The sequence below is a fragment of the Ascidiella aspersa genome, chromosome 3 (genome assembly GCF_963924565.1).
Source record: "Ascidiella aspersa chromosome 3, kaAscAspe10.2, whole genome shotgun sequence".
Taxonomy (NCBI): Eukaryota; Metazoa; Chordata; class Ascidiacea; order Phlebobranchia; family Ascidiidae; genus Ascidiella; species Ascidiella aspersa.
The window spans coordinates 39,063,100-39,086,774 of record NC_139449.1 but is presented as its reverse complement, the minus strand read 5'-3'; the positions used below and the strand labels follow the sequence as shown (position 1 = coordinate 39,086,774).

Below are 23,675 nucleotides of genomic sequence, written 5' to 3'. Positions count from 1 at the left end.
ATGCTGCATATTAACAACAATATTGCCTAGGCCAGTGTTCATTAAAGTGGTGAATGGTTCAGCCAAGGGTGAAGAAAAATTTTGCAGGGGTGAATAAGGGTGAACGAAAGTTCAGGAGCATCCTATAGTCACTAGTAAACAACTTTATGAAGTAATTCGACTAAAACCTGTTGTTCTTTGGTGTTTTTTTGCTTATTGTAATACTTAAGTTGGTTTGCACTGAGTGTATAAGTTAGGCCTACCATATGTCGTCTTTTAGGAGGATTTGTCCCCTTTTCTTAAGAAAACTGAACGGTCCTCCGAGGACGCTCAAAAATGCCCAAATGTCCTCTTTTTTCGCATTTCAAATTATTCCAAAAATGCCGAAATGTATTTTTCGAATTTCGAGTTAGTTGCTTATACTTTTAACAAGACGTTTAGGCGAGGCGTTGTATTTATTTCCAAAAAATACTTTGGTACATTGGTACAAATACTTACTAGTACAAAATATCTTTTGATACTAGTACAAAATCTCTTTGAGTGACATTCCATGTTTTGATATTATCGAAGATATAACGGCCCTATTTAATTATAATTTTTCTAACTTTTAGATAAACGATAAAAGTCATCCACCATTCGAACTATTTTATATAATTGGATAACAGGCTAGCAACAGCTGACGAAATGTTTTGCGAAAAGCCTCCTGATTTTACAGTTTAGTGCCAATTCAACCAATTAAATCCAATTTTTTTCGCGCGTCGCGCGACCGACAAAAAGCTACACTATTTTTTTCAAGTTGTCTTAGTGATATTTTATTAAAAAAATCCAAATTGCTTTCGTAGGGATGCAAGTCATAGGAAGATTACAAAGGGTGTCGCTGCTGAAAAGGGGTGGATATGGCACGTATCTCTCAAACGTAACAATTCTATTTTCGTTTTACTTGCAGGCAAAAAAGTGTCCTCTTTTTGGGTGCTACAAATATGGTAGTCCTAGTATAAGTACAACAATTTGGTGACTTTGTTTTGTGCTTTTGTAGCTTTATATTTCTGGACTCGAAAAATGGTAGATTTGAAATGGTAAAACTTAGCTTGAGTTATACGTAATAAGAATGTCAAAGCCCATACAGAAGTAGGTATCATTTTGAATTTTGCCTACGACAATTGGTATTCCTAGGCGGTCACCCAGCCCAGTACTAACCAATCCCGAGGTTGCTTAACTTCCGAGATCGGTTGCATTCAACCTGGTATGGCCGTAGGGTTATTTTGAACGTTTCGAATAACTCTTTATTCATTTTCAACATTGAGAGAAGTCACTGATGGTAAGTGTATATATAATGCTAAAGCAGACATCAGAAAGAAGGAAACGTGGATAGATACATAATCTGAACCGGGCGTGCGGCGATTAGAAGGTAGGTCGCCGATAGCAGATAATTAGCTTGAGTGGATCTTAACAAAAATCAAAACAATCTAAGTCATTTTGTGCTGTTTTACATAGACGAGATAGTTTTATCATATCATGAGACAAGGGTGAATGAAATCTGGAGATAGATGCTAGGGGTGAACGAAACTAAAAAAGTTTAAGAAGCACTGGCCTAGGCTACGGTAGCCATTTTTTATTCACACTGGAGGAGTTTTGAAGTAAATTCTATTACGCTGTTAAAGTTTCTAAAATCTGTTGACCATAAATTCTACAAAAAAATATAGAATATGAGTAGGGATAGTAGACCGAAAGCCATGGCAGACTCACCGAATCTGTTGATCTATGATGCAAGCAGGGCAGGCTAGAAAAACAACTAGCCTGCAGTGAGGTTCGAACTAACGACCTCCGATCAAGCCGGGACAGTCGCTCTACAACATGAGCTATGCAGGCTCAGAAGGGAACGAGTCGAGAAACAACCATGCGCCAATGCTTGCTCAATTTGTTAGTAGCCTACAAGCAATTCAATTGAAGGGGATCGACAGTACCATATCATTTCTTCAATGAAACATTTACACATATGAGTAGGTATGTCCGATAATAGATATAAAGTATCGCGATCTGTTACCAAATGGTCGTTACTGTGCTCAATGAGCAAAATACAATACAGAAAAGGTAAATTTTCCAGGTTATTTGGCCATAATTGCATCAACTTTAAGAAGACCAGCTACCTTCAGTTGTTATCTACTATTATTTGATCCATTTGCCTTCAATGTAGAAAATATGCGTTGGATTTTGGAAATCTTAACTGAAATTTCTCTATTAGTTTGGTATCGTATCGGCACCGATACGATATTATCGGTCATCCCTAGATCTAGGGATTGGATCCCGTAATATTATTTGACAAAAAGTGTCGATATCAAAACTATCGTGCAAAAGCATGCGACAGAACATGCCTGGGTACATTGAAGGCGACAAAAGACGATTAGTGCTAGCAAACTAACATAAGATGCAAGGCGTGTTTATACTGGCAGGGTTTCTCAAATCGGGGAATTAAACAAAGTTTTAAACAAAAAATTAAGCACACTTGACCTGACAAAAACCTCAAATCCAACCGGAACGCGAGAGCCGCATAAAACTGGTTGAGTCGTGGGTTAGCCAGCTCTGGTTTAACGTACACCGAAAGTTTTGTCTCACATGCTCATCTTAATCGCTTCATTTAGGCCCACCACTTCAAATATAAAGCATGACGAAAACGAGTAAACCATTGCAGATTATCAAGTTGGCTTTGCTATAGATCTACATTAACGGGCTGGTGGCGAAACAATTAAAAAAACTGCATTCAATATATTTTTGCGTCATATTCAAACAACCTTATCAAAATGCATATTGTGGCGACATGCTTGAGTCAACCTGAAACAAATTCGATATTTATTATTACCTGTGCTACACGCATTTTCAATTTTTTAAGCTTTGATTTAAAAATATTCGTTAGTTTTACTAAATTACGATGTGAGGAAAAACTTTTTTTGGCGTTGGTCTAGAATCCTACCACAGTTATAAAATCAACGCACAAAATTTGAGTTAGGGTGCAGGTTAGCGTTTGGGTGAGGGTAGGTCAAGTATTATTATATTCTTAATTTAATAATAATACTTGACCCACCCTAACCCAAACGCTAACCCGCAACCTAACCCAAATAATGTTTCGTTGTGGTAGGATTCTAGACCAGCGCCCTTTTTTTTGTTGCCAATATTTGATTTAACCAATGTGTGTTTTGTGGATCAAGTATGATAATGTTTATTGTACTAATAATACAAAACATACTAGACACCTAAACTGTTCTGACTGAGACTCGAGTCGAGGTTCAATTAAAAATCGACCGACCCAAACTAACTTAAGCCACACATTTTCACCAAGGCCGAATAGCTAGGCTTTTATTTACTGTGTTACAACTAAACATTACCTGCAACACAACAAGTAACAAATAAACATAGCGTAATAAATAACATAAAATAAGGTACATGGCACAAATTTACCAGGCTAGGCAAATATTTGGGTTAGAACTAGGGATGTGCGTTGATTTAATGGAGGAGACTAAACTTCTAAATGGTAAACGCTAAAGTATATTTTGGTCAAATACCTTGGAAAGTTTCAATTTTGACAGTTTGAGCATAGTAATGACGCCATTTGGTATCGCATAGCTTTATTTTGTGTCCAAAGTATATTTTATTACGCATCTCAATGGAATGCCAAATATTAAACGTAACAAAGTATGAAGTTTGGGATTTATTTCCCCGAACTCTTAAGTGTGTGGTATATTGGAAGCTATGTGACACAGGAAGCTTAATCGACCAGCGCAAATGCATCGATAACGTTCAACCAACACCAGCCAAATAAGCCTCGCCTTCATTTAGTTAAGGATTTATGTGTTTTGTTAAATCCTAAACGTGAATAAATTTGTCAGACTTAACTATTTTATTTATTTATAGACGTATATTTGTTTCGTAGCTGTCAGGGTGACACAAACTATATATTTTGAAAAACTTTCTTTCTTGAAAAAGAATGAAATCAACAGAGTCGAAACGTGCGGAGCCGTACCCTGCACTACCAAGCATAGAAATCAAACTGTACATGCTAGCGTGGGTCTTGTCCTACATTTATGTTGTGAAGCAAGTCTATGATTTATCAGTTGGTGAGTGGATTTCATTGCTTTATGAACATTTGGTGATTAAGATGTGCAAATGATTTGCAAAAGTTTTTGCATAATATTATTTATTTGGTACATCTTCCAAAACCAAACAAATGTTTATATCAGATTCACAACAACAAAACTTGAAAAGTTTAATGTAACATTAAACAATCTGCTTGTATCTTGTGAAGCAATCTATTTTTGTTTGTCATAAAAAACTTTTTTATAATTCCATTGAGAAATAATAACAGATCATTTATTCAGAAATGTCAAAGAATAATGGCTAAAAAAGAAATTTGTAAATGCATTTAGAATATAAAGTGAAGGCACAGATTGAAGGACATTTGGAAAAAGGTTGGAATCTTTTCACCAGTCGAAAACTTTTTGTAAGTATGTTTGGATTTATACATACTTAGAACCACAATCCGTAGCTATCTGAAACAACATTATTAAAAACAATACTAAACTTATATTAATTGAACATCTGCTGTGGATTAACACAAATTGTAATGGCAATAATATGGGTCTACCGGTCTATGATATATTATGATCATATAGTTTTATGTCGGCTCTTTACCTTTTGAATTAGTCACATGCTAAGTTTTCTATGTTTAATCTCTATTTTCAAAATGTCATCAACCTGTTTGGTTAATTAGACCCAAATAAAGTCCAAATTATGACTGAAGTTGATTATTGACTTAGGTTTTTTAGCAAGCACATTATACAATCCAACAGCCTCATAAAAACTGTCAACTAAAAATCTAATCTGATCTTAAAGGACTCGTCTGAATATGAGTGGGAACTTTGGAATGCTTCATTCCTTCAAGTTGTTGTCTGTGGATTCACTGGACATTTCATATTTATGAGGTTTTGTGAATTGTCTACCACATATGTGAGTTTATTTACATATTTAAATTATTTTAAATTTATGCAAAAAAAATAATTTTCATTGGAATCAGAATCATTTTAAAATAAAGAATCATTTTATTTCAGAACAGATCCCATGCTTCAGTTGTTTATTGTATTCTTGCTTCACTGATGATTTTTGGGTTGAAAGCTGTTATTCTGCTCACTGTGGAAATGACCTTTATATTTTGTGTGATTTTTATCACTCACTCAACCCTCCTCGTTTGGATTCTGAGCCTTGGTTTAACTTTTGCAACAAACTCCAATCTTTCGTGGTTTGTTCTGGTGAGAAACTTTTAAAAGATATAGGTTGAATTAAAAGTAATAATACTTTACAATTAGGTTAATATTTTTCTAAAAAAACATAATTCAATAACTTTTTATATCAGGAAAAGCGTTAGCATTCTATGTTTTAATTGCTACTACATTGTTTCAGAGCAAACTGATTGTTGGAACGGACGAAACCACGATTTCACTTTTCTTTTGTTTGTCAGCTTTCTGCATGCTGCGAACAACCGCTTTCTGCCTTGAATTTTGTTGGAAACAAAACGAATTAAAAGTTGCCAAAAAAAGTGACAAACAAATCAAGTTTGAACGAGAAAGTTTCTATCAGCTTTTGGCAAATCTCTACATTTATCAATTTTATTTTCCACTTTTTATTGGAGGACCAATTATGACATATTCAAGTTTCAAACAGGAGGTATAAAACAGTTAAAATGATGTGACATTTTATATTTGTGTCGTTAAAGCTTTGTCTTGAAGCAAATGTGAATAAGATTGTTTTATTATAAACATTGCTCTAGTGCCTGATCAGTGATCAGCTCAGTAATTTGGGTGAAATTGAACTCACATCCTTGGGAATTTCAAAATTACTCAGTGCTTTTAAACAAACTTTATATTGAGCATTTGCTTAAAGACAAATTTTTGACTTAATTATAATTAAATAATGTTGAACTAATTTATTTTTCCCCAGATAAATACAAAGCCCGCAAAGGTTTGGACGTTGAGTGCCGTTGGTGAATTCAGCTTGGGGATTGCCAGATATACTTTCTGGCACTTTTTTCTCAACTTTTCACTTTATTTTTTCTACTTTTCAAGCATTTCTATGGATGAGGAATTATTGAACAAAGTTCCGATTTTAACTTTATGTAAGTATTTTAACAACGCTTGTAGAACATTTTACCTTTTTGGCTCAAACATATAGCAAAGTTGATTCAAGCTGGTTAATTTTTTTATTTACTAAGAAAATAAACATAGGTTTTGTCTTGTGTGGTTTTATGTGTTCGGAAAATTAACTTTAAAATAAAACAACCTGTTATTGTGCCCAGGTGTATGTTTTGTGATTATATGTAGTTTGTACTTAGATTAGTTACTAACTTCAGCTACACTTGTTGCAACTTACATACATTTGCTTCCAGGGGGGATAACCTACTGCTGCCTGATGTTCTTCTGTGTAAAGTACATGGTGATTTACGGCCTTCCGCACAAGTTTGCCACTTCTGACAACCTCAATGTTCCTGGAGCACCTTTGTGTGTATCGGCAAACCACAAGTGCATCAATATGTGGAAGTAAGCTCTGTTGTACTCGATAATATAAAGTTGTTACAATCTGAATAAAGGCTGTAGGTCACACAAAAATGATGTGATACAAAAATAAGGTTTTCTTGTGAATAATTAAATCATCAAATTAAACCGCTGTGGATTTAATTAATAAAACAAAATGTTATTCATAAACGGTTGGTCATTGTAAAAAAGTGATACGAATCTAGCCCACGGTTTATATTGATAAGTTAGATAGATATTCCCCATATTTCCTCACGGTTTGCCTTATTTTAGTATTTTAACGTTTGCATGTCTTTATGGGTTTCTTGTAACACCTTTTCACTTTTCTATGAATAACGTTTTTTTTTAACTTTTCTATGAATAACGTTTTTAACATTTGAATAATGCAAGGTATTCTGCCAGCTACATCTTCGCTTATTAATGCAGATATTTTGACCGAGGCCTGCACAGTTGGCTCGTCGCGTACATCTTCATCCCAGCCAGCGGTGGAAGTCGTAATGTGGTGCGATCGGTCGTAGGCTCGATGGTTCCATTCATGTACGTCTTCGTGTGGCACGGGGGGCGCAAGGACGACCTCTTGTGGGCCTCGCTCAACTGGTTCGGAGTCTTCGTCGAGCGGATAGCTTCAATTATTTGCAGAACAAAAGCAGTGAAAGATCTGGAGGTGGATTTATGTTTTGTTTAATCAGTTTTGAAAACAAGTCGTTTTTAAAATCACTAAAGTCCAAGTAAAGTCTTTTGGAACAAATAACAAGTTCCAGCAAATCAATTCCAAGTCCAGTCCTTTTCATAAAAATAAACGTTAAACTATTAAAAAAAACACAAAAAACGTCCGATTATGAGCAATCCTAATTGTTCCCATACAAAACTTGAAATAAATAACCCCATTTAAAAAAGAATGCCTACTAAAAAGATTGAAGTCACCCCAAGTCATTACTCAACAAGAATTAGGTCGAGTCATTACAACACTGGGTTCAACACCTGGTTTAATGGGGCCCAATGTGAGATTCAATCAATGCCAAATAATGTTTGTATTTCAGCCATGGTAAGTGATCTAATGCCTTTTCTACTTGGGGAAAAACAAATAAAATGTAAATTGGACTTTACTTTATCAAAGTAATTTATCAATCTGCCAGTTTTGGTTGTCCTTTATAACCACCGTGTTTAAGTTGATTTACATTTTTGTTTTTGCCAAATATACTTTTATTTGTTGCCACAGACGAAGTACCTCACCCCCTCTAGTGCTCGGAGGTTAACTGCGATGTGTTCGACGCTCAGCTACGGTTGGCTGGTCATCGCAAACATGTTTTTCGTGGTCAGCTACAATGTTGGAAGTTTATACATGAGGAGGATTTACACAGAAAGTAAAATCATATGTTCGATGTTTAACCACATTCATAACTATTTGAAAAGAGCCTGCTTTATTAACTGACTACAGTGTTCCTATTATACAAGTTGTTGCCAAACTTTTTAATTTATGTGGCCACTTGTAATAAAAAACGTGTCAAGACATAAAGTCCAATGTTCCCAAAAGCAACAAAGAATTTAATTTATAACGAAAAAGTTAAAAATGGGTTTAACTTGCTTATTTTTATCACAATTATTTATTTTGGTTCGATTTTAGGCAAATGGTCCCAATTTAATTTAATGAAGTCTGTAAAAACGTACACAGCATATACGAGTCGATAAAGTGATGTTACTGGGTGTATTCTTTAGGCGGGTAGCAGTAACCGGAGATAATAAATGACATTTACTCCCAGGTTTGCTTGGCTTCGTGTTGATCCACTTGTTCCTCTACTTTGCTGTCCAAACATCGATGGAATGGTCGAGATACAAGTTCACCCACAACATCAACAATTAACAGCTTTATTTATTTTGTGTCATATTGTGCCAAGTGAATAGTTCCTCTTTTTAACCAGTTTACCTAACGATTGTATACCGCACTTATTTGCTGCTATTCTCAATTGAGTAACAAGTGTCCTATATTGTATTATACGCCAACAAAATGCAAAAATACACAGAAATACGAGAATAAACGAGAAATCTTGCCACAAATAAAACTAAACCTTCCAGAAAAGTTACATAAAAACTGCAATTTAAAAGCGAACATTGTCTGTCCTCCAAAGCTAGTGGAAGCTTGTATGACTTTCAATTGATAACTTCACAGTGAAACGGCGGCAATGAATTCAGTAGATGCCCCGGAGGTCGCCCTCTAGTGTGTAAATCTTCGTTTTAAGATTTTTCAGTTCGTTCTGGATAGCTCTCGAGCGCCCTGCAGTGGCTTTAACGGTTTGCAAAACTTCGACGTCAGAGACAGCCCCGCCCACTGTGACCTAACAATCACAAGGATAAAATTTACGGAAGATGTAACACGTACTTACCAAGTTAAAATACAACTAAAAGGCATTTCTATATTAACTTCATTGTGTCGAAGTATTTAAATCAGCCGCGGACCCCTAAATTTTGTTTTGCCTCGCAATACATATAGACTTCATAATTCTGTTGATTTCGGTCCCAAAAATGTGAAGCGCAATGGAGTCTAAATACATTCAGTGCAAAACCGTTTTATTTTTAATTAAACTGTTTTCTTTGAAAAATTTATTACTTTTTCAATATGCATTAATATTTAAATCTGGCCTTCATGAACCCCCTAAAACTAACTAAGGGGTCCATGGACCACAGTTTAAATGCAAGCCACCGACAAACCTTGTAAAGTTGTTTCTCGAGATCCTTCAGTCTCTTCCTCAGGTTCCTGACGTCAGTCTTGAACCCCTCGACCTCTGACCCCCTGCGCTTCTCCAGTGATGCGTAACGCAACGTCATCAGCTCAAGTCGTTTCGTCATCTTTTCCGTCCGCTCCTTGAAGATATCCCTAAGGGAAAGCACCGGACGTTACACCAGCGATTGTGCTTTGGTCGAGGATACAAGGAAAATAACTTACAATTCTATACCAAACTACATTTTGCTGATTAAACAGGTTCCGACAAGTTATTGAAGTATTTTCGCCAAAGTGTTCGGAGTAATAGGACAAACTAACCTTGCCCAATTTGTATACCAGCAAAATAAGGCTTTATCACTGTGGTTTCCTACTTTTTTTCGCTTCCGGCAGCCCGTAGCAAAGAAACGAAATTAAAACAACGTGATTATGTGAAAAAAGAAAATAGATTTATTCGAAACGTTCAAGATGATTCCTATTTCTGTATGGGCGTTGGTACTCCTATTACGTTTTAAAACAACACAGCTCTAAGCAATGTAGCAAACTATTTCCAACATTATAATAAATTCGTCTTAAAAGCAAATTAGAATGTGAAATAAATCACTTAGCGCAGTTAATCAATTAGCAGCTGTCTCCTTGTTGAAGCACTGCATGTATAGTTTGAGGTTATTCACCTGTGGACTTCAGTTTCTTCCCTCATCCTTGCAAGTTCGTCCTCAGAAGTGATGCATTGCTCGCGGTACATATCAGCAAGTTTGCCCGATTGCTCCAACTGCTGCTCCAACGCGCTGATCTCTGCTGCCATCTGCTGGCGGGCCTCGTAGTCGGTCACACAAGCAGAAGCGAGCTGAGCTGCGGTCACGCTTGGCTGCTTCACACCGGACTGGTAGTGAACCGTGTCGAGTTGGTCGCGGAGAGCATCCATTTCTGTGACGCAACAAATGTATTGTTAATCTTAAGGGGGTTGCGTCCACCACTGTTCTAAGAATGTGTACTTATACTATATTCCTGATGATAAATATATTACAAAGTCTACTGGTGTTGGAAATAAATGTTACCAAGCGATATTTGAAACGTTTGTTACCTAGTTTTAGATGGGCTTTATATATAATCCTACAAAGTCTAGTGGTTTGTGGCATTTTAGAAGTTAAACATAATTTTAACTGCAGAGTGTAAAAACTGAGAACTACTACACGCGAAGCAGTGAGAGGTGGCATTATTATGGCAATAGTTTGGCCTAAGGTTGAACCTTGCAATAAACGATCTTTCTCGGCCATCCAACTTTTCTCTTGGCATCGATGATCTTGCTTCAGTTTAAGGATATCTTGCGTGCTCTCGTGCAGGAGATTCTGTAAATATTATACAAATTTAAACCAAGGCACATTATCATTCTTCCGATATAAGTGTTTGGTTAAATTACAAGAAAAAACATTTACATAAATGAAATTAAGAGGTTGCTAGCGACGTTAAATCACCTGGGTTTCTTTGAGTCGTGAAGCGTAACGCTCGTATCTGTCGCGGTCACGCTCACGTGCCAAGTCACTTTCCTCCTGCAAGATGCGTCGTTCGTCCAGCAAAGCATTCACCTGCCAACATGTCGCTTTAAACATTTTGTTCTTGAGCTCTCATGAGTTGTGTTATCACCACTTTGTGCACAGGCTCATGTTTCACAAAATACTTCACAGATTGTAACAAGCGAGTTTTCAAAGTTTATATTAAAAACCAAAATTCCAGGCAATCTAAATGTTTATGCTCCGCGGCCCTCGAAGGGGTCTTAGGTCCCCAGTTGTGAAATACTGCTTTTATGAAAGGTTTTATGACATTGATATAACAAAAAAAGAAAAGACGTATTTGCTTGACAGTGATTTACATTGTGGAAATATTATGCTGGAAAATTTTCCACAAAAACCCAATGTGATGTTTAACCCAAAGTAGAAATCTCTTAAATGCAGCGTCAATAGGTGAGCAATGTTTCACCTGATCCCTCGCTAGTTTGGTCTGTTCCTCCAGTTGTGCTTGGAGCGCTTCAACGTGCAGAGCCAGGGCTTGTGCATCTGTGGGTTGCTGGGGGGGTCGGGGGGGCGTTGCACCCCCGGAAGATGAATGAGGTTTGGGGACGTTTGATTTAGATATCTACAACATTAAAATTGTTATAAACAGATACATGTGTCCAAGCACAATTTCGTGGCTCATCCAGTCTGGAAAGTACATTTCGACAAGATCTCTTGGGTGCATGGCGGAAAAAATCCTGGTGACCAGGTGCAACAAAGGTAAAAAAGTGTACCTTTGGTCCCCTCTAAATTTCCAGGAGCACTTTATGATTTTCCAAAGCTCTCTGTATTGCACACATTGCACTGTAAACATATGCTGCACAACATTTACATACTTGGGGTGCAGTTCAGATTTTTTTTGGGGTGCACTTGTCATACTTTCCACAGCCGTGGCTCATATAAATCATCATTTTAAAGAGTAATAGATTTTTCTGAATAATGGTATTTTTGTTATTTTTACCTGTTTGTTCTCAACTTCATAAGGATTTTGTGACTTTGGGAGTTTTTGTGGAATCACTATCTTTGAAGGTGGATCTTTGTGAAAGTAAGAAACCTTAATAGAAGTGACAGAATATTAGTAAAAAGCAAGATATTTTAGTTTTATGCGACGCACCTCTGAAGCAGCCGGTCCAGCAATCGCGAGCAAATGTTGGATTCTCTTGCGATCACCAACTTCTCGAATTTTAAGACGGTCGTTTTCTGCGTAAAGTCTTAAAACTTGTTCACGCTCTTGCAAAACACAAACCTAAACAAATATTAGGTTAACAGGAGTGTTGAAATATTTGTAAACTATACAATTAAAGTGAGATGTTTGACTATAAATTATAATCTATAATTTAAATATAACTTTTAATTCAAGATAATGCTATGAAAAAAATTAATAAAGTAGTTACGTTTTTCTATTTAATAATAAACTTCAACAACAATGTTGTAAAATGGCCGACCTGTAAATCACTGATTGCTTTTTGCAAGTCAGAAATTTCTTGTTCTCTTTGTGTAAGTTCACATTCCATTTTGTGTTGTTCTTCATAACTGGACTAAGAAACAGTTGCTTTAAATAAACCAGCATTTTTCAAAAAGCTTAAACTACAGTTGATAATAAAACTGTACTACCTTGTAGTTATCCAGCTTTTTAATCATTTCGTCATGTTCATTGTCAAAATCAGCAACTTTTTTACGATAATACTCAAGCAATTCTCGCGACGGACGAAGTTGTCCAAGACGTTCATTAACTGAAGGAATTATGGAATCTTCGTCAGATGACATTTTTTTAACAATCCGACGACCAAAGTTTAAAGAATATATAGCGAAGTAGATAACCTAGTAGTAAACATAAAAAATTACAAAAGTCAACAGGTTTACATTGCAATGCATGACGCTGACAAACAAAAAAATAATATAATTGATTAGACAGCAAATTAGAAATGTAAACTATCGTAAACTCATACATTAGCAGTTTCCTTACAAACTTAAATATTATCTTTCCAATTTAATTATTTTTAACGAACTCAGTTTAAATTTCCTCAACAGATTTCCAGCGTAGCATATTTAATCATCCGTAACCATTTTATTTCAACAAATGAGGGACAAAAAACTAAATTAGAACAATCTTAATATTGTTCACTAGTTTCTTACTCAGCAGGGCGGATCAAAGAATTTTGTTCAGAGTGGGGACCATAACAATTTTCAGGAATGATGTCACGAATTGCGTCATCACGGGACGTCATTAAAAATTCAATGCTCATTTTTAAACACCTGATTTTTTTCGAGCAAACTTGTGCACAAAACTGCAGCTGAATACTTTCCAATGACGCGAATCGCAAAAACTTTGCGTTTAATTGGGTTAAATTGGCAAAAAGTTAAAAATAAGCAATATTAGAGTTTGACACAAAATTGGTTAACATAACGAATTTTATTTATAAAAGTTGAATTTATGTAGTAAAAGCAAGTTGCATGGCCTATTGCGGACCTAAGCTGGTCAAAACGATAACACACAATTCCGCAGTGCCTATATATATTTAAATATACACAACATACACATATATACTAGATTTGGTTTGAGCCAGGGAGTCGAATCGTTTGACTTTTACGGTTCAGGTTCGGTTAGGGTTCAAGGTTTTTTTTCGGAATCCGGTTCAGGTCCGGTTTCGGTTTCGAGCAATTTAAAAGTTTCCGGTTCATAAATTTCCGTTCCGGTTCGAATATAATATAAGTGGCGTTAAATCTAAAAATGTGGGTCGATAAATGTAGAGAATCATCTTTGAATCGTAAGTCATTTAATCTAAGTTACGTGACGTACTACAAAAACAGCAACTGATTATTGAAATATCTAAAATATACAAAAATCAGCGTTTTGTTTAATTAATATTCATATTTGTTCATAGAATTTCGATCATGGCGTAACTTGACGCTGTAAAATACAAGTTGTGACGTTATGCTGGAGTGAACCGCTTTTGTTGACAGGTTCGGGTTCGGTTCAGGTTCAGGTTCTATCAAATTAATCGGTTCAGTTCACTGTTTCTCAATGAGCGAAAACAAAAAAAGTGATTAGTGTTTTTTTCTAACACTTTTATTGGCGTCATTGTATGACGTCATAAATTACGTCAATAATTTGCGAAAACAATTCAACTTATTATTCGGTTGAGTGAACAAGAAGTCCTAAAAGGGAGATTTTATTTCATCTGGGGTGAAGTTTAACTTTTATAAACTTGCTTAATTTCCAGACAACAGCCTTTTAATGTTTTATAAATTTGTGAATTTAATTACGCAATAATTTATCTTTGGCCATATGATCGTTTTTATACACTTGCAAGCTCCTTAACCACTGAAAGAAAACTATAGACAAAGATATTTCGTAAAAAATTGTATTTCCGCACAGAGGTGTTTTGTCATCGCGATAATTTACTCACAAGAATTGATTTTGTGTAAAAAAAAAAATGATTTTGTGTAAACTGTTGAAACTAGGTTTAGTTGATCGTTGCGTATTATGTTGTTGTTAACTTTGGGTTAAAAGGATATAAACCAAGTAATCTGGTCTGCAAATTGCCAGGTGTAAACAATTAAAAGTATGTTTTTATATTTTGAATGGTTGAACTTGACGACATTTTTTTGTGATTGCAATATGCATAACATATACTGGGTAATGTGTCTCAGTTATCTTGTTATTAAAATACCTTTCAAATTGCCAATGCGCTAAGTTGGAAGGTTTGGCTCCGGGTTGGAAAGTAAGGCCACTCAAAATTGCTCAAACGCGAATATATTACTCCATTTTAAGCCGGGAAAATTTTACAAACAACGTTATAACAGCCGCGCAAATTTCAAGTTGCAAAATCGTCTCCCCCGCGCAAAATCCAAAATCTGGGTTTGGCTGTATCTGTAATCGCATATTTCATTGAAAATTGGCAGGAATTACATTCACAAAATTTGAGTCGAGCAAACAATAGAAACATAAACTGCACTTTATTTAATCTTTGCCAGTGGGCAGCTAACTAGATGACTTATCAGTCTTTCGCAGCCCCTGGGAACTACTAACGCTTCTTTTTTCATTTAAGTTTTTTGCATGTATATAATCTAACTATCTAAACAAGAAAAAATTCAAACTGCACTTTTTAACGGTACTTGTAGTTATTTATTTGCACCTGCTTAAATTTTTTATGTAACCTTGGTACATTTAAAATTGATTTTGTGCAGTATTCAAAGTATGCATTTCATGGCACTTCACGTCGTTATCTCCGGTGTGCTGCGCCAAATTTTCAAAAAGTGTTCAGTCAAGGTTTTATCCACAACCTCAAAAAAACTTAACCTTTTTTCTGAAATTAAGTAGTGATTTTCACACTACACTCAAAATATTTTAAAACAATTGTGTATGCCTTTGTCACACAATACAGACTGGCATATTTAAAATTTTTAGGTGTTTCAGGAATGACTTGAAATCATTTGCTTTTACCTTAAGAAATAAGGTTTGTCATAAAAGGTGTGTATATTTTACCCCTTTATAATTTTCAGTATTTTCTGCTTCACGATTTATGTGCCTGATGTCCAAACAGGAATATGGAAAAGATACATTTTTTTGCTCGATTTTGCAAAGTATTTAATATCACTCTCTTTGACTCAAGCTCTGTTTACGTGTATTTATTGGAACAATGACTAGTGATTTTAATGTCAAGATTTTCAGTAAAACATAAATTTGTGGTTCAAGATTGTATGCAATCGCGGCACTAAAGGTATTTGTCCCACAGCTTAAAGTAATAAAAAATGTGTAAATGGTCGTTCTGTCCATTTGCAAATATTATATTTTCCAAAAAAATACATTTTTAGTCAAATTTGATAAATGCTTCCTAACAGCTAACTTGTCACAACTAGTGAATAGGCAAATTTCCAAATATATAACAAATATATTAATTATTTGCAAAGTAGAAATACTTTACAACTTAATTTCAGGGGCGTACAGATAGAAATATTACTCAAAATAGCTGTTGTGCGATCAAGCGGCAATATGGCTAGTGGAGCCGTCGCAATTGCAAAAGATATAAACCAAATGAAAATGAAATCGCGCAAGAAACATTTCCAGAAGCAAAAGCAGAAGTTGTTTAGAGCCAATGAACCTTTCATCAGTGTGTTTATGTGGGGAGTCAATCATACTGTAAGTAAAACATGTTCAGTTTAATCACAAACATTTATTATATTTAAATTTCTAATAAATATCATTGAAACTTTATGTATTTTTAAGGAAAGTACATTTCAAGGTAATGATCACATTTCTTGTAACATTAGAACTAATGTTTAAATTGGTATTTAATAACTACAGTTAATCCAAATACATATATTTCGCCAATGATTCATGTCACATAAGCACCAATCAGTTTATGTTGTGTACTGTTTCTTTAGCCTTTTTTTGAATTCTGTCACCAAGCACAAAAATATTGCTTGTGTATTATTTTAAAAGCAATTCTTTTGTTTTTTCATGGGCTCAACCACATTTTTATTACTTGATTCTTGAAGCAATTACCCACCAATATTCAATCATCGACGGTTGTTTGTGATTTGCAGGTGAAAGAGCTTACTCACATGCGAATGCCATTGATGTTGATGCCGGACGATTTCAAGGCTTACTCTAAAGTAAAGATCGACAACCACATTTTTAACAAGTTAGTTGTTAATACTTCTTGTTGGTAGCAAATAATGGGGTGGGGTTTCAACAGCAGTTGCCCCTTGTTGGTCAAATATGAGGTTGCCAGTTTTAATCAAAGTAACTTAGTTTAAAATATTTGAAGTTATCCGAAGCTAAAATCAGCTGAAACTTTATTTATCAAACCAACTTGGCAGCCTTACTAATTTCATACAAGTAAATTAATGGCTTTATGCCGCCTCTCTTAGTAAAACTTTGTGATCTGGTTGTATGTTGATCTGACAAGTGACAACAACCAAAATACTTTGAAAAAGGTTATAAAGGATGTTTAGGGAAAATAAAGCTGGTATCTGCTGCCAAAACTTTGGTCAATAACTGTGTCAGCACCAGAAGAGCCATTTTCTAAGTTGAAATCCATATTTTTACAACCATTAGGTTAGATTATTTTCTTGGGAAAATGTTAAGTTTAAGAATTATACTGGGATTTTTTGCTAGATTTTTTGACTTAAATAACAGCACCTTGGCATATAGTAAATACTAATATAGACTGTAGGAGCAGCATAAATTCTTGGAATGGAAACTAGTTCTTGTATTACTGTGTAGTGGTTCTACAACTTTGTCAAAATGTGTTCAATAAGATGTTTGATTTTTAAGCTTGTTTGTATTGTTTTCCTTCAGGGAGAACTTGCCAAGTCACTTCAAAGTGAAGGAATATTGCCCGGTGGTTTTCAAAAGACTTCGTGAAATATTTAAAATTGACGACAAGGAATATGTGGTAAGTTGCTTGCTTGAAATATCAGCAAATATGTTGACATCAGACAGATTCTGTTCCACCATCACAAATTGACCGCCATGAAAAGCTATTAATTGTGAATGGTTATGAATTGCCACTCATAGAGCTTGCCGTTCAATCCTGTTGTGATGTTTCATTGTTTCCAATTAGCATTGCTTCTATTTATAGAACACTTAGGTTTATCCCAATCCCCACTAAGTGATTTTTAAAAAGATTAGTATCCACTTTTCATACTGGTCTGCAGCCTTATAGCTATGTATAGTGTGGAATCATTTGGAAGCATTACAAAACACATCTTTGGTTGTATACTTGTAGCTGGCATCCTAGTGTGTTTTTAATATATTTCAAAAACAAAGCTTTCCATTGTGTTCTATGTCGCCATTAAAGTACATGATTATTCAGCAAAACTAAAAAGCTTTTTTATTATTAAAGTAAATATAGACTTCATGTTTGTAGAATTCGATTTGTGTGAACCAGCCAATAAGAGTCGAGGACCGTGGACGTTCGGTCGCACGATTTCTCCACTCGTGCGATCACAAGTTTGTCATAAAAACACTTACGAGCGAGGATATCGCAGAAATGCATGGACTCCTGCCAAGATACCACCAGGTAAGTTCGACCAAGTGGAACCACAAGAAACAAAAAATGCTTTGATGATTGAATTTTTTTCTCCTGATAGCTACTTTAATTTGCTGTGTTTGTTGTAGAAAGACAACTTAGATGTGATGTGTGTACAATGCCTCTGTCCATAAATAATTAACTACCTTCACATTTATTATTAATGCCACTTTATTCACAAACTTACTTAGTTTAACAGCACTCTCATTTGTTTTCATTATTGCCTTCATTTTATTGTCGATCTTTGTCAATTTGTGTCTCTAAATAAAATATTCTTCACTTTTGTAAAGTATTTTAATTAGTTAGACACAATTGAAAAAAAATCTGAATTGGCAAGTGTTTTATAATATTTTGATCTAACCTTGTATAGCAATATGAGTTATTTCTATATTGCAATGGAATTTTTTTACTTTACAAAAACTCCAGAAACCCAGCATTTAAATAAAGCAATTTTACTTTGTTTGCATACAAGCAAGTGTTGCTGCGTGTTTTGCTTATGCGTGAGCCATTCAACCATCATCTGCGTTTCCTGTCCCCACAAAACCCACAAATGTCACACGCTGGAAACTTAATAAGGGCAATTTAACGTGCCACTATTTCCTGTTGCTTACAATTTGCTGCGGCATGTTTAAGTGCTTTATGTGTGTTGTTTGTTTTGGCAACATTTCTTTATTAAACTAAACTTTTTCCCCATTGCACAAAAAAAACTTTTTATTCCCATAAGTTCAGTATATATGAATATGATGTTTAAATACATTTACAAAATCAGCTAATACAGCTTATCTGGCTATTGTGTTTAAACAGTTTACACAGAGCATTAAATTGTGGTTTGCATGGTTTGTGGTTAGAAGCACATTAAAGCCACGGTTGTCAATGCGCATGTAGTTTGACGTGATTGATGTTGTTTACAGTACCTGGTTGAGAACAAATGCCACACTTTGCTGCCACAATACCTCGGCATGTACAGGCTCACGCTCAACGGGGCGGAACATTATCTCATCGTGATGCGAAACGTGTTCAGTGCAACCTACAAGGCCCACAAGAAGTACGACCTTAAGGTTTGTAAAACATCCTAAACATCCTAATTAAACTATTATAAAGGTTGGCAAAGATACATAATTGCTAAACCACTGTTTCACAGACCACTGTGGGGTAAATAAATAAGCATATGCGATTTGCTTTTATATACAATATATATATTGCTTGTGCATTGAGGGTATAAAAACCATTTAATATTTTATATGTTAGACAAAGAATGAATGCCCATACAGAAGTAGGTTGCGTGAACATTCTAAATAAATATTTTTTCATCAATGTTCAAAATAAATAAAGAGAAATTTTAAACATTATAAATGTTACCTCTTTGTGTATGGGTTTGAGATTTATTGCGCTTCTAATTAGGTTTTGTTAACAAATTCACAAGCAACAACATTTACAGTGTATGTTGTAGCAACACCTTACAACAGAGCAAACAACTTGTGTGCAAGAAATACAGAACAAAGTTCACAAATCAGACACTAGCGTAATCAGGGGCTGCATTAAACACACTCTTATTCTTGTTACGTCACAAAGGGTTCAACGGTTCAAAGGGAAGCAAGCGACAAAGAGAAGAAGAAAGTTTTCCCGACATTTAAAGACAACGACTTCGTGAAGGACAACATGAAGATTTACCTTGACTCCGAGTCCAGGGACAGTTTCCTTTCTGCGCTCAAGAACGACGTTGAGGTGGGTGTATTCTATGATGCAAGTTTCCAGCAAAAGAAACAACATTAGTTTTATTCTAATATCTTCGCCATTGTACATTTATTTTCACCAACACCAAAAGCACTTGCAACTTGCACAATCTCTGTATGTTGTTGTGTCCGAAATGTGATTGTATGTTGTTCCCAACCTTAATGTTATACAAAAACTCCTGTTATTTGTTTGTTTCAATTGAAACAGTTAATTGGTCGTTGAAGAAACCTGTTAATTTTGCCGCACCATCAAACTCTTCTTTGCTTCAGTTCCTTGCTGCGTTGAAGCTGATGGACTATAGTCTCCTGGTCGGAATCCACGACTGCGAGCGAGCTGACAAGTACGCTGACGACCTCCACGACGGGGACGGGAACGGACAGGTGGATGGGGGAAGCCCCAACGAGGACGAAAGAAACGAACAACCGACAGGTGAAGTGTTTAAAGCGGAAGGGTGTGCTTTGTTGCTGGATGCCATGCAGGAGTTGGTGTCATTTTGTAAACCACTCGGTTTTGTTGCAGTGAACTCGGTGACCCCCCCAGACTCACCACGAGCCGACCCCCTCAGACAAGATTCAGTGAGTGGAGAGGAAGGGATCACGGACAGCTTCTACGCGATACGCAGCGCTGCAAGTAAGTCCACTTCAAGTGCCTAAAGTGAATGGGTGGGATACTTCCTGTGAGTGTTATAAGCACTTTGCACAAAATCTTACAGCTTGACCAGATGAGGAAATGGGTAAAAACATAGTATTATCAGCTATTTAAAGTGCACCTGTGTATTTATAACACATTATTTTTACAAACAATTTTGGTGTCCCACTTAGGAATCTTTTAAGGCAAAGAAACATTGGTTTGTTTGAAACTGAAGCAAAATGCAACTTTTTAAATGATTATTATTATCATTCAATTTCCTTCCAGATGCTCCAAAGAGTGAGGTTTACTACATGGGCCTGATCGACATTTTGACGCATTACGACACCAAGAAGAAAGCTGCTCATGCGATGAAAACTGCTAAACATGGGGTTAGATAAAGTTTTTTTTACTTTTTTTGGTTTCTGTGAACTGTAATAGAATCAAATTTCTATATCAACATTTTTATCATAAAACAAGAAAAGTATATTTGTCTATGGTTGGTAAACTTTTATTTAACACAAGTAATGAGATTTTAGTAAAAATCAAACCAAGCTGATCATCCATGTAAGGAAACTTAAAGGAAGAGCTTCATGTGTTGTAGTAATACGTTGTGTTATAGAAACATTTTTAAAGCAGCCCTGGGGAAATGAGCTGGTGTCACCTAAGGAGATTATTTATTGATTTTTTGTGTCAGTCTTATCAGTGGAGCTTCCATTAGTGAGATAAGGTGCAGCTATTCCTATCACTTAATGCACTTCTTGCATTAGCCTGGTTTAAAGAGCCACATTTGTTAGTGTTATACGATGTTGTTTGCACACAACTTAATAAAATTGCAAGGACATTACAATCTATATTTGCTAACAAGTTATTATATTTGTTTTTTTAATAGAAAGCTCATACTTATTTGAGAAGTAAAATATAATTCCTACAGTAAATGTTTCAGTCCAAAATTATGCAAAGATATATCAATGTTAGGTTTGTGTGGCTTGCACGAATACACAGCCTTCACAATCTGTCAAACCTTAAATATTGTGCTTGCCAACCAGGGGTCAATGAACACCTCGGAGGTAGATTTAACTTCAATCTGGATTATCTTGTCATCATGAATTTTTCAAACTTGTTTTTTCCTATTAGTTTTTGAAGACCAGACAATTAGTTATCTTTTTTCGCGAAAATAAAAAAGCAAGAATAACTTACTATTTATCGAATTTTGACTTGAGTTGTAAAATGGCACAAAAAGGTTCCTTAACTACAAAAATAAAATGTTAACGGCAGCATAAAAGCTGAACACCGGGCAAACAATATACAATGAGTTAAACAATGTAGTAGAGCATGCACCCCCTAAGCAATTGGTCCCCGCTACCCGCCCCCCCGGTTAAGTACCAAGATTCTAGAATGTGGATACAAAGCAATAAAAGCTCTCCATTTACTTTAAGCAAATGAATTTACAAGTGTTTTTTGGTCTATTCAATTTAGTTCAGGTGTGAGTTTCCCAATTTGCTTTGATAATTTTGCAAAATTAACAGTTTAAAACTTGGGAGCAAAGAAAGTTGGGGACCATTGCTACATTTAAATAAATTTTGACTTTCAACAGTAAATGGGTGTTTTAATTCGTTATGAAATGGTAAATTGTTGTGTCCGCTTGTTGAAATAACACGAGGATGTTTATAGTTCGGGGCCGACTTCTCGGTCAAGTCTCCCCGGGTTTACGCACACAGACTCATTCAGTTCATGTCCCTGGGGTGCGACTGGGGACACTTTGACCCCTCAATCCTCCCCTCGGCCCGAAGTGAGGTCGTGCCCTGGCAGAAGCGAACCATCGTCAGGTTCTGCTACAGCACAGGTGACCTTGCCATCACAACATATGACTCTGGCGATGAAAGGCTGAAGAAGCATCAGTCGCAGAATGTGTTGGTAGGACAAGGTCAGTTCAAGGGCAGAAAGCAGAAGTAGTTTTAATAAAACTAAAAAAGCTTATGTCAATAGGAAAAAAGAATCCTCATACTGTGAATTGAAAGTGTCTTATCTTGAAGTTATTCAAATTCTTTCACTAAGAAAAAGAGAGAAATAAGAATTGAAATATTTAAAAATACTCTTGTTAGTTTAAAGTTGAAAGAATAAGGGTTTGAAGTGTGAACAGCTTTGAAGTCAGAGTGAGAAAGTGAGTTATGTGAGGCATAGCTTCAAAGTAATATTTATGTTGTTGTGAAAAGTTATGTTTGTTGAAGGAAACAGTAAGTCAGTTGCACTTGCAAGATGGATCGATAGAAATACTTTATTGTCGGTTTCATAAAAAGCAAGATTTTGTGGCTTTCAAACTGGCTCCAACTAGTGTTGAGTATTGTGTAAATCCTACACCCGCGTTAACTAGATTTTACATTCTACCCTGTGCTCCCACCTAGTGTTAAATGTGTTTAATCTACCTTTGCTGCCACCTAGTATTAAATGCGTTTAATCTACCCTGTGCCTCCACCTAGTGTTGTGTTTATTTGCAGGCTGGCGCAGAGATCTCGAGTATTCAGCCCGCTCAGTACAACAAACGTTTCTATGAATTCATTTGTGACCGGGTCGTTGCAGTTTAGTCGCGAGCTTTTATATTCCCAAGCTGCAGGGTAAACACTCCCCTCATCCGCCATATTGCTGCAGACCATGTCCATGTTCATCTGATTCTGCTCCTTCAAATATTCTATGGGTGGATTTTAGCAACACACAATTGATGTAATGCATACCACACTAATAAAACAAAAAATGTGGCCCCTATTGGCCTGTAAGGAATTTGGAAGCTTACATTCGCAACTAAGCACTTGCTATTTACCTTAAAGAATACAATTTTCAATATTTCGCTAAGTTACTCGCATATAGGTTCACGATCACATAACATCTTCCCACAAAAATGCAGTTTCAGCAGGTAAACTCCGATGTTTACTTATTGCTGCCACAAACATTATTTAACATTTATTGACATGAACCAACTTTCTCTGCAGACCAATACTTTATTGCATCGCTGTTCTGACGCCATTTGTTTAAACTGTACGCTTACACCACAGTAGTTTAACAAATCAAAGTGTTACATTGTTGAAACAAACTGTCGTTATACTTCGCATATTTTTGGTTGAAAACTTTTCCGTCTCGAAATATTCGCGGATCTTCTGAGCATTTTGTAAACTCTGCCCCTTAGCAGTCCTATAGTTTCAATCGCCATTGCAATATATTGTTACGTCACACTTGCTGCTTTGTATCTTATTGTTGTTGTGATGTCACGCATATAGATTGTTACGTCACTATCACTTATGTGCAGTGTGCTTATGCTCATACTGCTTACATTTTCGTGAAATACTTGGGAGTTGCTCGAGCCGCGTTTATTTGTATATTTGTTGAAAGGATTCCAACTGCTGAAGCTTTTTATTCGCGTGAAATCTTGCTGCGATTTTCGTGACAAATTTTAGTTGGT

At 35.8% G+C, this 23,675-nt stretch overlaps 3 protein-coding genes and 1 pseudogene across 3 annotated transcripts; 2 read left to right on the top strand and 2 right to left on the bottom strand.

Annotated features, from left to right (window-relative positions):
• Positions 1 to 1,127: 1,127 nt before the first annotated feature.
• On the bottom strand, positions 1,128 to 1,236 carry LOC146162940 (5S ribosomal RNA; annotated as a pseudogene).
• A 2,662-nt stretch (positions 1,237 to 3,898) lies between these two features.
• LOC146162939 (protein-cysteine N-palmitoyltransferase HHAT-like) lies at positions 3,899 to 8,697 on the top strand. Its single transcript, XM_083384225.1, has 10 exons — positions 3,899 to 4,088; positions 4,398 to 4,471; positions 4,864 to 4,977; positions 5,079 to 5,276; positions 5,428 to 5,691; positions 5,965 to 6,139; positions 6,410 to 6,560; positions 6,981 to 7,218; positions 7,774 to 7,918; positions 8,315 to 8,697. Exons 1-10 carry the CDS (start codon positions 3,959 to 3,961, stop codon positions 8,413 to 8,415), a joined length of 1,590 nt encoding a protein of 529 aa, XP_083240351.1. The 5' UTR covers positions 3,899 to 3,958; the 3' UTR covers positions 8,416 to 8,697.
• Positions 8,326 to 12,627, bottom strand: LOC146162938 (coiled-coil domain-containing protein 77-like). Its single transcript, XM_083384227.1, has 10 exons — positions 12,435 to 12,627; positions 12,266 to 12,358; positions 11,935 to 12,066; positions 11,782 to 11,874; positions 11,248 to 11,403; positions 10,746 to 10,856; positions 10,520 to 10,619; positions 9,945 to 10,197; positions 9,261 to 9,426; positions 8,326 to 8,887 (listed from the first exon to the last, which is right to left on the bottom strand). The coding sequence occupies exons 1-10, from the start codon at positions 12,585 to 12,587 to the stop codon at positions 8,741 to 8,743; spliced, it is 1,404 nt and encodes a 467-aa protein (XP_083240353.1). The 5' UTR covers positions 12,588 to 12,627; the 3' UTR covers positions 8,326 to 8,740.
• A 2,954-nt stretch (positions 12,628 to 15,581) lies between these two features.
• Positions 15,582 to 23,638, top strand: LOC146162937 (phosphatidylinositol 5-phosphate 4-kinase type-2 alpha-like). The gene is made up of 10 exons (XM_083386029.1): positions 15,582 to 15,963; positions 16,371 to 16,468; positions 17,128 to 17,224; positions 17,699 to 17,851; positions 18,772 to 18,918; positions 19,433 to 19,585; positions 19,864 to 20,023; positions 20,114 to 20,224; positions 20,510 to 20,613; positions 22,720 to 23,638. The coding sequence occupies exons 1-10, from the start codon at positions 15,817 to 15,819 to the stop codon at positions 22,804 to 22,806; spliced, it is 1,257 nt and encodes a 418-aa protein (XP_083242155.1). The 5' UTR covers positions 15,582 to 15,816; the 3' UTR covers positions 22,807 to 23,638.
• Positions 23,639 to 23,675: the final 37 nt, after the last annotated feature.

What these genes read in the sequence shown, in the direction of transcription:
- LOC146162939 (XM_083384225.1), top strand. Translation starts at nt 3,959, where the DNA reads ATGAAATCAACAGAGTCGAAACGTGCGGAGCCGTACCCTGCACTACCA. An exon ending in AGTCTATGATTTATCAGTTG is followed by an intron (nt 4,089 to 4,397) that starts GTGAGTGGATTT and finishes AAATGCATTTAG; the next exon opens with AATATAAAGTGAAGGCACAG. An exon ending in GAGGAGGATTTACACAGAAA is followed by an intron (nt 7,919 to 8,314) that starts GTAAAATCATAT and finishes ATTTACTCCCAG; the next exon opens with GTTTGCTTGGCTTCGTGTTG.
- LOC146162938 (XM_083384227.1), bottom strand. Translation starts at nt 12,587, where the DNA reads ATGTCATCTGACGAAGATTCCATAATTCCTTCAGTTAATGAACGTCTT. An exon ending in ATGAAGTTGAGAACAAACAG is followed by an intron (nt 11,404 to 11,781) that starts GTAAAAATAACA and finishes TTAATGTTGTAG; the next exon opens with ATATCTAAATCAAACGTCCC. An exon ending in GAAGAAACTGAAGTCCACAG is followed by an intron (nt 9,427 to 9,944) that starts GTGAATAACCTC and finishes GCTTTCCCTTAG; the next exon opens with GGATATCTTCAAGGAGCGGA.
- LOC146162937 (XM_083386029.1), top strand. Translation starts at nt 15,817, where the DNA reads ATGGCTAGTGGAGCCGTCGCAATTGCAAAAGATATAAACCAAATGAAA. An exon ending in TGTGGGGAGTCAATCATACT is followed by an intron (nt 15,964 to 16,370) that starts GTAAGTAAAACA and finishes TGTGATTTGCAG; the next exon opens with GTGAAAGAGCTTACTCACAT. An exon ending in AAGAAACGAACAACCGACAG is followed by an intron (nt 20,024 to 20,113) that starts GTGAAGTGTTTA and finishes GTTTTGTTGCAG; the next exon opens with TGAACTCGGTGACCCCCCCA.